Consider the following 12,464-nt stretch of genomic DNA (forward strand, 5'->3'; position numbering starts at 1 on the left):
ATTCTAACTAGGAAATTAATTCAGCAAGCGATCGTGCCTTCTGGTGCCCAAGTAGCACAAACAATTCATGCTATTCAACTTTAGTACATGGCTAGTATGTTCACCAGCCTGTCTAAACCATTCAGTAACACTGAGCTTGGGTCTCTGTAAGCACAAGAATGACAAGCGTGCATCAAATATCCTTGTTTCTCAATCAGGATACTAATATGTAATTTTTGAGATTGTATAACAAATAAAGCCTTTTTTAGCTGGCTGTTAAGCAAAGTTTAAAAATTGCTTTATTAATTTAAAGTACCAAATTTATAAAGATTAACTTGTCAATCTACTCCAAGTTAATAATTTACATTGACATGATAGACATGTGTATTCAGTTCACATACTGTATGCTAAAAGCATGAAATTCTTTTAAGTCAGGATTAAACAGTGCTTAACATAACATGATCACAAATAGGTACTGTCTAAAAACTGCAAACGTGTACATTTTACAATACCCCCTTTCTCATTCTTTATTCCAAAATTTCATTTATTTCATTAACAACTGAGTTTTATGAAGACATTCTGACATATTTCATGGGTAACTGACTTAAAATTTTCGGGTCTTTAATAGTGAATTTATTTTTGATCAGTGTCTAAAATACCAAAGCAAAACAAAGTCCTCTTGAAAATAGTACATTTAATGGTCATCCGGAGAGGGTAAAGTAGTGGACACTTCATGCTGTGGGAAGATTTAAAAACGAGACTTCAAGCACTGTCTCATTCTGAATTTTCAAACCCAATTTACATATATACCTACTTAAAAAACACACCCACAAGTAAAAAACTGGTCATTTGTTTACAAAGTGCAGTGTATGAGTACATCAAATTCAAAGACATAGTGCGGCTTCTGTGCTGTAGAACTCCATGTCCATTCAGTTGTGCTGCATAGCACAACAGACTGTAATGAAGCTTGGCCCCTAATACCTGCCAGTAATGGCAGCTTAGCAAGCATGAGACCTGGAACGTCTGCTCATTGTCCAGTAAGAACATCATTTATGACCAGTAAGGTACATCATTTATGACCTGGTGTCAGTAATCCCAACACAGATTACTGCTCTGCAATGAGTTCTGTATGGTTTGCATGTCCTTCAGTAACTGAAGATTTTTCCTGCTTTTTTCTCCAGGTCTCTGTTTGGCCAGATCTTTCTTACTTGTAGTCCTTGTGACTCCAGGTGAACGACCACTGCTGTTTCCTTCTTCATCAAGAGTCTTTTTGTTAACTTTTAATTCCTTCTTCTGCTTATCTATGTTTTGTTTCTCCAGCTGACCAAATAATCAAAGCAGGGGAAAAATTAATTCAATAAAAACATTTTCTTTTAGCTTTGTTTTTGATACAGGGTCTTGCTATGTTCAGTCTTAAACTCTTTGATTCTCCTGCTTCAACCTCTTAAGTATACCATTAACTTAAATAATCTTTCTCTAACACTCAAGTGGTAGATTCTAGGTGTTTTTTTTTTAAAGCACATAAATCTGCAGAAATTATAAATCTATGTAAAATACACAGCCAGTTAAATAAGTGTTATATAAATACTGTAATATTCTCCTAAAGGAAAGGGGGTAGGCTTCTAATACTTAGGGTGCTCCCTGCTTGACCAGACTGTAAACTGAATAGAGCTGCTAGTTAGTTGGCAGTCCAGCACCAACATTAACCACAGTCAGGATTTCCTTGGACATGTTATTTCATTCCCTGAGATACAGCCGTGTCTCCCAGAAGTATGGCCCCTGTTACTACTTCACCTATAAAATGGGTTTTAAGGACATTGAGATGACATTCTCAATACACTTGATTTTGGGCCAGTGAAACAGTTCTTGGACATCACACAGCATTCAGAAGCTTGAGAGGTATTTTTACTTCTGAAACCTACTTCAAGTTTGTCTACTTCTCCCCAGACTCCAATTACTGTCAGCCCAGGAACTGACTCAACCCTGTTCTACCTCTACCCCACAGAAATCTCAAATACATGGTCTATTTCTCTAGATAAGAATCCCAAATAGGCTTATTAAAATGTGAGTAGCCCTTTCCCTTTTAGTCATTATTTAGTATGAACAAACATTTTACATATTTAATCTGACTTTGAAAACTAAAAATTCTAGCTGTATTTTTAGACAATTTAGTCAAATGAAACCACTGAGATTTGTTCCTAAAGCTAAGAATATTAAATATAGTCAGTAAAGACACATCTCATATGAAATCTAAGAAAGAACTAATACTTCTTTACTAAACCACTTAACATGGACTATTAGAAAAATCCTCAGAAACAGCTTCATGTTAATATATATGAAAGGGGAAAAGGGCAGGAGTCACCTGGGCTTGGTATTTTCGAACTTTAGTTATCTGGTTGGCCTTTGCTTCCATTCTTCCCACTAATGCCTCCAACTCACACTCCAGGTTGTCTTTTAGTTCCATGGTTGGTGATTCCTGTATGAGTTTAGTAAGCTGCTGATGATCACTGTATACAAACACAAGTGAGACTACCTTAAGTTCCTCATTTTCAACAGTTATATCCTTTATATCTCACTATAGGATTCACCACTCTTTAAAAAATGACCCCTTTTAACAAACTGCTGCTCTTCAGGGAAGCCTGAGTTCAGTCCCCAGCAAGGACATCATACATAGGTGGCTCATAACCACCTGTGACTTCCACTCCAGGGGCTCTGATGCCCTCTCTTCTGGCCTCCTTGTCACCTGCACACATGTGTTATACACATAAATAAAAACAAATGTTTACAAAATGAAGATACATGCAAGTATTCTTAATTCCAGACAAATTTGGGTCCATCCAGGGTTGCAGGCTAATATAAACTGTTTATCTGCTTTTCTGCTTCTCTCATTAGCATTACTTATAAAGCAAATACTCCGGGACACTAGTTTTCAAACACTGTCCTAACTCATTAGTTATATCTGGATAACCCTCAATACTATTAAGCTTTTACCTAAGCCTTGGCATTTGACATCTAACAAAATTAGAAAGGGAGGTTTAACTCCCAGCCAGTGGGCTAGTGTAATGATTATTATGCTCAACATCAGTGAATAAAATTAGGATTAATCCAAGCAGCTAAAAAATGAGATTTTAGAACTAAATGTAATTTTAAATTCAAAAAGTCAAAACTCACAAGCTCATTTGCCCAAATTCATCCTGTAAAGTCTGTAAGACATCCGAAAGTTCTTCATTAACACTGCTGGAAGGAGACGTCACTGACTTCTTACTCTTACTACCTCGTGAACAAGCTTGCTTTGCCAAGGGAACACTGTTAACAACTCGATCATTGCACAGGGCTTTACTGTGGTGTTTCATCAGATGCAAGACATGCTGAACATTGGCTACCACGGCATGGCTGGGACTGGTGGACTAAAGAGAAAAGTAAAGCAAGCATATAATGTCCTCAATTCCCACATTCTAGTTCGTAACTTGAATAAGAGTACATCTCTAAATCCAAGGGCATAAATGGCACTATACTGTGGTCAATTAGCAACCAGCCATCCACCTGTATCAAACACTTAGTTGATGTACTAATGTGTTCAGTTAGTAAAGAGCATCCTGCTGGGGATGCAGCTTAGTTGGCAGGTACTTAAATAGCATGTAAGAGGCCCTTCTTTGGTCCCTAGCATCATATAAATTGGTTGTGGTGTTGCACACCTGTAATTCCAACACTTAGGAGAAGGCAGGAGGACCAGAAACTATTCATCCTGTGCTATATAGTTCAAGACCATATCTAAAATCAAACAAAAAACCCAACTGGTCTTGTTGCCTCATCTTCCTGTTCTGGCTCCACTGCTTTTATTCTACCCCAAATCCTGTGATGTACTCCTAATCAGCCAAACACTAGGATGGAGAAAATGGCTCTGTAAATGTAGAGCACAGCTATATTTTCTGCTTCACCTACAAAGTCTCTTGACTTATTCTATGAGTAAACTCTATTTGCAGATGACATATCTTTGGGAAGCAACTTTCATAACCTGCCTTACAGCCTAGTTCAGCTATACCATTTCTAAAGGCCCACTTCTCAGCCCACTATCATTGTGTTTATCACAATATACTTTACATGTCCACTTGTCTACTTTATGTACTCAACTATTTGTCCAGGTCCTACAGTAGTGATTCTCAACCTTCCTAATGCTGTGACCCTTTAATATAGTTCATGTTGTGGTGACCTCCACCTATAAGTTTATTTTCATTGCTACTTTATAACTACAATTTTGTGACAGTTATGATCATAATGCAACTAATTGTTTTCTGATGGTATTAGGTGACCCCTGTGAAAGGATCATTTGACTCCCAAAGGGGTTGAGAACCCTATCTTAGACTCTTAATGGATTTTTATAGGGTTTTTTTGTTGTTTCTAGACAGAGTTTCTTTTTGTGTAGCCATGGCTATCCTGGAACCCACTAACCTCAAACCTGGAGATCTGCCTGCCTCTGCCTCCTAAGTGTTGGGACTCTGGTGTGCACCACCACTGCCTGGCATGTGGTCTCCACTACTGTAGCTCTGCTCCCTCTCTCACTAGCTTTAACTATGCCCTCCTGCCTCAGCTTCCTTTGAATTATAGGAATAACTAACGTTTATCTGTCACAACATAAAAATAGAATAAAACCTGATAGCTTTCTTGAACTTGTTTCCAATAGGAAAAAACAATTTCAGTAGTTGGCTGGGCTTGTTTAGCTCCATAAGTCACCAGCAGATAACTTGTTTAAAATGCAGACTTGGAGGAATAACTTAAGACCTAATGTGCTTGTTGCATAAAAATGTTTCTGTGTTTAGTTTGTTAATTTGTCTTGACTAGTTGCTGTGGGAAAAGAATCATATACACCAAACTCAAATGAGGTGATCCTAGGAATGAAAAGGTGGCTCATGACAATCAGGAAGAATACTCACTACTTGCCAGTAAGACACACACACACACACACGCCCGCCCTCTCTAATGGCTGATGTGTATACTTTAATATGCAGTGAACAGGTTTTAAAAAGTTTTGTTACTGTTAGAAGTTCAGCTAAGCAATTGTGTTTTCTTAAACTTTTGGAATAACACTTCTAAAGAATATATAAAACAACTTCAAAAGGAATTCACATTAAAAAGCCTTGTCTTGCCCTTTGTGATTAAAGGCTTCAATGACAATTAGCCAAGACAACAAAATGAGTGGAAAGGACTCTTAGACAGGACTCTATGGGCAAATACAAAGATGAACCCATTGTCAAGTGGAATAGGTAAATGTATTATTACAGATTTAAACATCCTATATAGGGACACCATGATGGTTGCCGTACAAGCGTTATGGTTTGAGTTCTATCTACAGAACCCATGGTAGAGGGAACTCCCTTCAAGTTGTACCCTGACCTTCATATGTATGGGGTCAAAGTGCCCCAATTCCCCATTTCTTCACATCGAAAACAGTTTGTAATAAACACACAAATTACAAAGTAAGTTTGTGTAAAAATATAACTTCATAACCATAGTTATAGAGGCTTATACAAAGACTCAAGAAAAAAACCTAAGGTTGTGCCTTCTACAAGAAGGTTTTACTAGAACTATATATGGTGGCCCACATCTATACTTCCAACACTCCTAAGACCGATCAATGCAGGATTTTTCTTGTTAATGTTCCCTAAAATGTGTTTTCTGAAGACTGAAATAAGGTCTGGAAAGATGGCTCAACAGTTAAGAAACTGGCTGCTCTTTCAATGGAATTCCACGTTCAATCCCCAGCACCCACAAGGCAGGTTACTCTAAGCTATAACTCTAGTCCCGGGGGACCCAACACCCTCTTCTGGCCCCCGTGAGCACCAAAACACAGACAGCACACACAGAGACAGGCAAAACACACATACACATAAATGTCACAGGAAATAGAAAAGCAGAAGACACTGAAAATAATTTAAACATAAGAATTAATAGCGCCGGGCGGTGGTGGCGCACGCCTTTAATCCTAGCACTTGGGAGGCAGAGGCAGGCGGATTTCTGAGTTCTAAGTTCGAGGCCAGCCTGGTCTACGGAGTGAGTTCCAGGACAGCCAGGGCTACACAGAGAAACCCTGTCTCGAAAATCCAAAAAAAAAAAAAAAAAAAAAAAAAAAAAAAAAAGAATTAATAGCTACAACTCACCGTCCCAGCAACGAAAGGCATATCACCTAAGCACAATCTGTAATGTGGCTGTGCGCCAAAGCAGCCCCCAGAGCCTTTCTGCATGGAGAAGAGAGAAAGTCATTTCATTTTATTTTGGTGAATTAATCCAAGACTCCAGCTCACTGTGGACCAAGGTACTGGGTACCTTGTACCACTCTTTTTTTTCCTGCAGAAACCAGGCTTCAGGAAGTTACTTGAGGAAGGACTTACATGGCCCACAGTTTATTAAGACACAACTCATTATGGAAGAAGCCTGGCAACCATAGATCTGGGGATGGGTGTGCATTCATCACACTGCACCGACAGTCCGGAAGTAAACACAGAGGACAGGGTAAGGGCCAGGCTAAGAGCCGTAAGGCCTATATCCAGTGATTCAAACCACACCAGTATTACTTGAAGGCTAAGGAATTTGGGGTGAGTATTAACAAAACAGTTATAAGATTTAAGTAGAGGAACACAGGCTGAATATTTCTAATATTTTTATAATCTTCTATAGTTCCTAATTTTCATATAGTCCTCACAACCAGGGTAAGAATTTATGAGTAAATCTTATCTTCTTCACCTTTGAACAAAGAAACTAAGAATGAGAGTCACCTCTCAAGGTTCTAATACCACAGAGCTTTGAGTATTTTTGTACACAAATTATTACACAAAACTGGTACTTTGACTGGTTCAGTTCTCATACCTTTTCTGGTGGTTTTGACTTCTTTTTTTTTATTTTTCTAGTGCTGGTTGAAGCACATGAAGTAGTCTTATCTTCAAAAATAAGTCTGTTTGCTTCTAGACCACTCTGTAACTAGAAAAAATTGCATAGAGGCAATATATAGAATAAAAGCTACAAGTCACATTTGAGATGTCATTTAAGTCTGTACAATACAGTATTAACAGTAGTAATCCTCTCAATGAAAGAGATAGCATGCTGTCCTGTATGTCTTCAGTCTCTTATTTATGTGAACTGCTGAACCACAGTTGGTTGTGTCCTGCCTGGAAGCACTGTTTCAAATTCTGCAAATTCTAGTTCAGAAACTAAATGGAATGTATGCAACTCCAAACTGACAGCATGCTATGTTCTTTTTTAAAAATCATGATTACTGTAAAAGTAGACCCAAAGCAACTCAAGAAAATAGATTCCTTTCTGTTCAAAGCTCAAAAGGAACAATAATTATTTCAGCAATTATAATCTTTTTAGTAAAATTTCTACAGTTCTTTTTCTTCAAGTTGCACTTTTCTGGACTAGAGACTGATGGGCTTAAGAGCATTTTTCAGCAGTTCCCACCAGAGAAAATGTTCTCAGCACTCACCCACATGGCAGCTTTTAACCATTTAATCCCAAGTTCAAGAGGCTCCAGCACCCTATTCTGGTCTCTGAAGCGTTGGACACATGTAGCATATATACAGAACACCCAGGCAAAACTCCCACATACTTAAAATCAATCTTGGGGGCGGGGAGGTTGGAGCCACAACTTCCTCTAAACTATCTTTCAATAATAGCCCCGCTCTCCAAAAATCCATAAAAGTGGCTATTTTGTACCTGTATATAACCGAAAGCCTGGAGTTTGGTAAAAATTCCAATCAGCAGATTTTTCCTCTAAAGTGTTTACAATTTCTACATGTGGCAAATTTCCCCAGAAGTTATAACTGAACTTTAAGAAACAGCAGAAGTAATGAACGAAAAACAACACTGAACACTGCTTCCCCTTCTCATGTACTTAGGACAGGGTCTTCACTGCACTGGCATGCCAGCTGTCCTCCCTCAGGAGCATGGCATCCTGGAGACATACTTTAGTAATAGTTTATACTAAACAAAACTCCACAGGAAATCATCCTTTCAGTGTCAACAAGTGTCAGCAGTAGCAGAAACCACTTAAGAGCCACTTTTTGATTCTAGTTTATCCAGTTTTCCTAGGTGATTTCTTGTATGTATGATTGAATTTTAAAGTACTTTTATTATCATTTCTTGTTTTGAATTCTCTAGCACTATAAAACCCAGGTTCTAGATGGCTAAATAATCTGTTTTGGATTATACAACTCAGAACCAACAAGACACAGAAATGCATCTGCCTTCCACTATCATGGCATTCCCCATCAGAACTCAAACTGTTAACAATTCATCAATCAATGACTCTGTGAAAATTTCTATTCGGCATACAGTTTTATATAGAATTGCCCATACATATGCATGGTTACATGTAAGGAATAGAAACACAGTAAAATAATATTTAAAGTTGGAAGAAATTCTCTAAAAATCAAAACTGGTTAAATGGTCGTTAACAAGTACACAGAGTAAATCTACCAATTATATCAGTTTTAATAAACAATCAATGACTCAAAGAAGTACCAGAAGAAAAAACTGCAATGTGTCTCTTCTTACAATGGCATCTATGAGAATGCAGGACACTAGACACAGTGCCACAGATTCAAATATAAAGGCTCTACCAGTAACTTCTTGAGATCAGAACCTGCTTCTTGGGTTACTATGATAAAAGTTACATACACTGTAATAATCTTAGAGAGGTTGGAAAGAGAGACTGTCTGGAAGATATCTGAGCAAATAATCAGAGAAAAGCCTCTAGCTAAATCATAAAATAACTATCTTACAGAGCTAAGCAGTACTCTATTATTCTTGCAGTGTCTTCAATAATGCAGTTCAGGTTGGAATACATAAACTGATGCTTTCAATCTACACAATTCTACCTCCAGTGGCTGGCCACAGAATTCAAAACTAGGAGAGAGTAAAGTTCGTTCTGCTAGGGCAGGCTGCTAGCTTAACGTGTCTGTCCTGGTATGTTAGCAGTCAAGGGAAGTGGCAGATTTGTTGCAGCAGTACTGAGGATTGAACCAAGTGTCTTATGGATGAATGCCAGGCAATTGTTCTACCACTCAACTTTACCTCCAACCCAAGACATACTTTTATACTGGATACTGAATGATCTGGTAGTAGCTTATTATATCTTAGCTTTACATGAATACTACTGTGTCTGACCTGTGTTTATCTCACAAGTACATTTTAATTTACATGTATATATGTTTTGCCTGCATTTATGTATGTCCATGTGCCTGGTGGCCAGGGGCTAGAAGAGTGTCAGACTCTATGGAACTGGAGCTGAAGATGATTGTGAGCCACATGTGGGTTGCTCAGAATTGAAATCAGGTCCGTTGTAAAGACAACAAAATGTTCTACTCCTCTGCAATCCCTCCAGCTCCAACCTCAAAGGTTTTTAAAATACTAATTCAGACTCTGTAATTCGAAACATCGAAAGAACCGCTCAAATTTTACTTTGTAAATTACATTCCTAATTTCCATTATTAAGCTATCTGAGGTCTCCACATGAATCTGCTGTGCTTGTGTGTAACTGTTCACCATTAAAACACTTGCTTATCCTTCCACTTACCTCTGCTGCCCGAGCCTGCATACGCTTCCTTTCCTGCTCTTCTTCATGGAGCTTGGACTCCAACTCTTGCATTTTTTTCTAGCAATAACAATATCAAAAGGGTAATGGTTAAAAGTATCTTTTTGTAGAATATTACGGATAGTTAAAATAAACATGTTAGTTCATGCCACTAGTGGCCCCAGGCCTTGATAATATCCATGACACTCTCCTAACAGTGTTCTAATAAATCAACTAATAGTAATTAGTGAGGTAGCTGTGAGTTAAGTGGCCAAATTATGAAAGAAAATCTATGACCAAAGAACACAGGTTATACAAAGAAAGGTAAAGACTACATAGAGACAAATCTAGATCTTCACTCAGTAGTATTAAATATCTCCAAGGTAAAACACAGAAATAAAATCAGTTCAGAAAAAAAGTTACATGATGCCAGATTTAAGTGTCAAAAACACTTCACCTTTCAGTTTTTAAAAAAAGAACTACCTTATGCTCAGCTACCAAGATTGCAGAATCTCAACATTCCTTTTCAAATTATTTTTTTCTTTTTAAAGACTTTACATAAGAAAGACCTTTACATTATAAATACCCATATTTATGAAAAAAAGTGACAGCCACAGCACTCTACACCAGTAGGTAAAAGTCCTGCTCACTGACTTCTGCAAGGGCCTGCATTGCAGTGAGTTTGTTGTATTCCTGTTCAAGAAGATCCAGTTTCTCCAGCTGGCTCTGAACATGGGTTTGATCATGCTGCCGTTCTCTTTCTAGTGAAACCTGAGAAACATCATCAAGATACAATATGATAATCGCAAAGTTGTAGACTCTGTACATAACCACACCATACTATATGGAATTTGCCTATCCTTTCACAGACTTGCTGGTATGGAATAGAACACTAAGACCTCAAGGATATCAGTGATCTCCGTGTCTCATTTTGTCTGCCCCACGGCATGCCTTTGAAGGTCAGAGGCCATCATCTACAAGCTGGTGTCCTCTTTTTGCCATGTGGGTCAGAGGGATCAAATTTGTTTTTCAGGCCTCACTGCAAATACCTTTATCTACTAAACTATCTCATCAGCCTTAGAATATTATTCTTGACATACAGTATTTTACCTAGTATATGGTTTTATATAAGGAAAATATCCTTATACCCTAGAATAAGGAGAATTTATTAGACATACAAGACTATGCAAATTCACAAATACTTCTAGTCAGTTGGGTCCTATTAAGCAACCTCTTAATAGATATAAGAACTTGTATGCATTTATTTACTTTGAATACAAAATATACTCTTTTTTCCTCCAAACTTAGGGTCTGATTTGGAATGACTGCCCATATACTTAAGGAATGATAGTCTCAGAAAAAAAAAAAAATCAAAATAAGTGGGCAAATACACTAAGTGGATGTATTTGTAAAAGCCCAACACTAAGACCCTGAGTATGCCATTTCTCCACATGTCCATGACAATGGGGAACTATACAAGAGAAATTTCTAATCAAACTTTGCATAGTAAAGTTAAATTGTCCAAAAAATATAATGGACACTGATATTGTAATTGTCCTCTACAATTGTAGCAAGTTACTTAAAGACAAAGACTTTGATGTAACAAAAGAAAACTGTTTTAAAATGTAACAAGTGTAGTAACTGGGCACACAGCTCACTTGGTAGAGTGCTTACCTAGCACCAGAGAAGCCTTAAGGTATCATCCATAACACTACACATGGTGTGTGGTGTGTGCCTATAATCTCAGCACTTTGGAGATGGAGTTAGGAAGATCAGAAGGGCAGGTTACCCCTGGACAACATAAATGAGCCAGCCTAGGCTATTTGAGATCCTGTTTCAATAATCAAATTACTTACAAGGTATTTTTTTTAATCGCAAAGAATTTTACAAAATGGATTTCAATGGTACATATGGTTATTTGCTTATTCAATAATGCAGACTCCAAGACATAAACATGATTATCTTTCAAATGTAAGCACATGAATCTACCAAGTACAAGAATCATAATAGAGCCAATCAAGCCATGATCTATTCCACTGAGCCCAAGAACTTCCAGTACAATAATAGGGCCATCAGGCCTCCAGGTCTGCCAGTCATCTGTCACCAATCTTGATTTCATCTGAGAGGTGCCATACCTGCTTTTCTAAGACAGATGTTCTCTCCATTTCTGCATGCTTTATCATATTTCGCATGTATTCCAATTGTTTTTCTAAAAGATTACATTTATTTTCTGCAGCTACCAACTGGGATGCCAGTTCTAAAATGAATACATACAAAAAAGTAGTAATTAGCTAACACACAGACTTGTCCCGACAGCTTGTAAACAGGAACTAGACTTGAAGTGAATTCATGGGAGAGGTAAGAGTCATGGTGAAGTGCTTGCTCAGTATGCCAGAGTACTGCAAAAGAAAACAGCAGCCCCCAGTCTCTTCCCTTTCAGTACTCCTAGAAACCTTTCTGGACAACTTAGGTTCTTCCTTACAGGAGTCAAATATGCCACACGCTGCCAATAAGCACTGTGCATGATGTCACTTACTCCTCACAATACACCTGATTATGATGTAATTCTTTAACGGCTAAAGACAGTGACCACTACAAAATACCAATGTGGAATTTTGAAATAACTTTACAATATTTGGACAGGTTTTAGTTTCCTTTATAATTAAACACACCTTGATTGTGCTTTGATTCTTCATTCTTTGAATTCTCTCTCTCTTGTATCTGTTCATCCAATACTTTCTTATACTCAATTGTTTCCCTAGACAAGGTTTTCACACTTTCTTCTGCCTGAATCCTTTCCAGTTCCAGGCGTCGAATCTTATCTTGAAGATTCTTAAGAGCAGAAAATATGGCTGACAAACATAAAAGGCACACCACACCTTAAGTTAGCTATGCACACAGAGAAGTTAATCAAAAAAAA

At 37.8% G+C, this 12,464-nt stretch overlaps 1 protein-coding gene across 5 annotated transcripts in view; it reads right to left on the bottom strand.

The window, feature by feature from the left end:
- Nucleotides 1–253: 253 nt before the first annotated feature.
- Cep57 (centrosomal protein 57) overlaps nucleotides 254–12,464 on the bottom strand; it is a 19,539-nt gene continuing 7,328 nt past the window's right edge. For 2 of the 5 annotated variants that reach the window (XM_031345130.1, XM_031345131.1), the window contains exons 3-11: nucleotides 12,217–12,396; nucleotides 11,680–11,801; nucleotides 10,199–10,315; nucleotides 9,548–9,625; nucleotides 6,841–6,951; nucleotides 6,135–6,212; nucleotides 3,151–3,386; nucleotides 2,342–2,486; nucleotides 254–1,299 (exon numbers count right to left, since the gene is read on the bottom strand). In XM_031345130.1, coding sequence (XP_031200990.1) covers nucleotides 1,066–1,299; nucleotides 2,342–2,486; nucleotides 3,151–3,386; nucleotides 6,135–6,212; nucleotides 6,841–6,951; nucleotides 9,548–9,625; nucleotides 10,199–10,315; nucleotides 11,680–11,801; nucleotides 12,217–12,396 — 1,301 coding nt within the window. In that variant the 3' untranslated portion in view covers nucleotides 254–1,065. Of the gene's footprint in view, nucleotides 1,300–2,341; nucleotides 2,487–3,150; nucleotides 3,387–6,134; nucleotides 6,213–6,840; nucleotides 6,952–9,547; nucleotides 9,626–10,198; nucleotides 10,316–11,679; nucleotides 11,802–11,977; nucleotides 12,084–12,216; nucleotides 12,397–12,464 lie in introns of those variants that run through there. The other 3 variants (XM_031345133.1, XM_031345132.1, XM_031345134.1) reach the window with 3 other exon arrangements.

Source organism: Mastomys coucha, unplaced genomic scaffold (genome assembly GCF_008632895.1).
Source record: "Mastomys coucha isolate ucsf_1 unplaced genomic scaffold, UCSF_Mcou_1 pScaffold23, whole genome shotgun sequence".
NCBI classification, from domain to species: domain Eukaryota; kingdom Metazoa; phylum Chordata; class Mammalia; order Rodentia; family Muridae; genus Mastomys; species Mastomys coucha.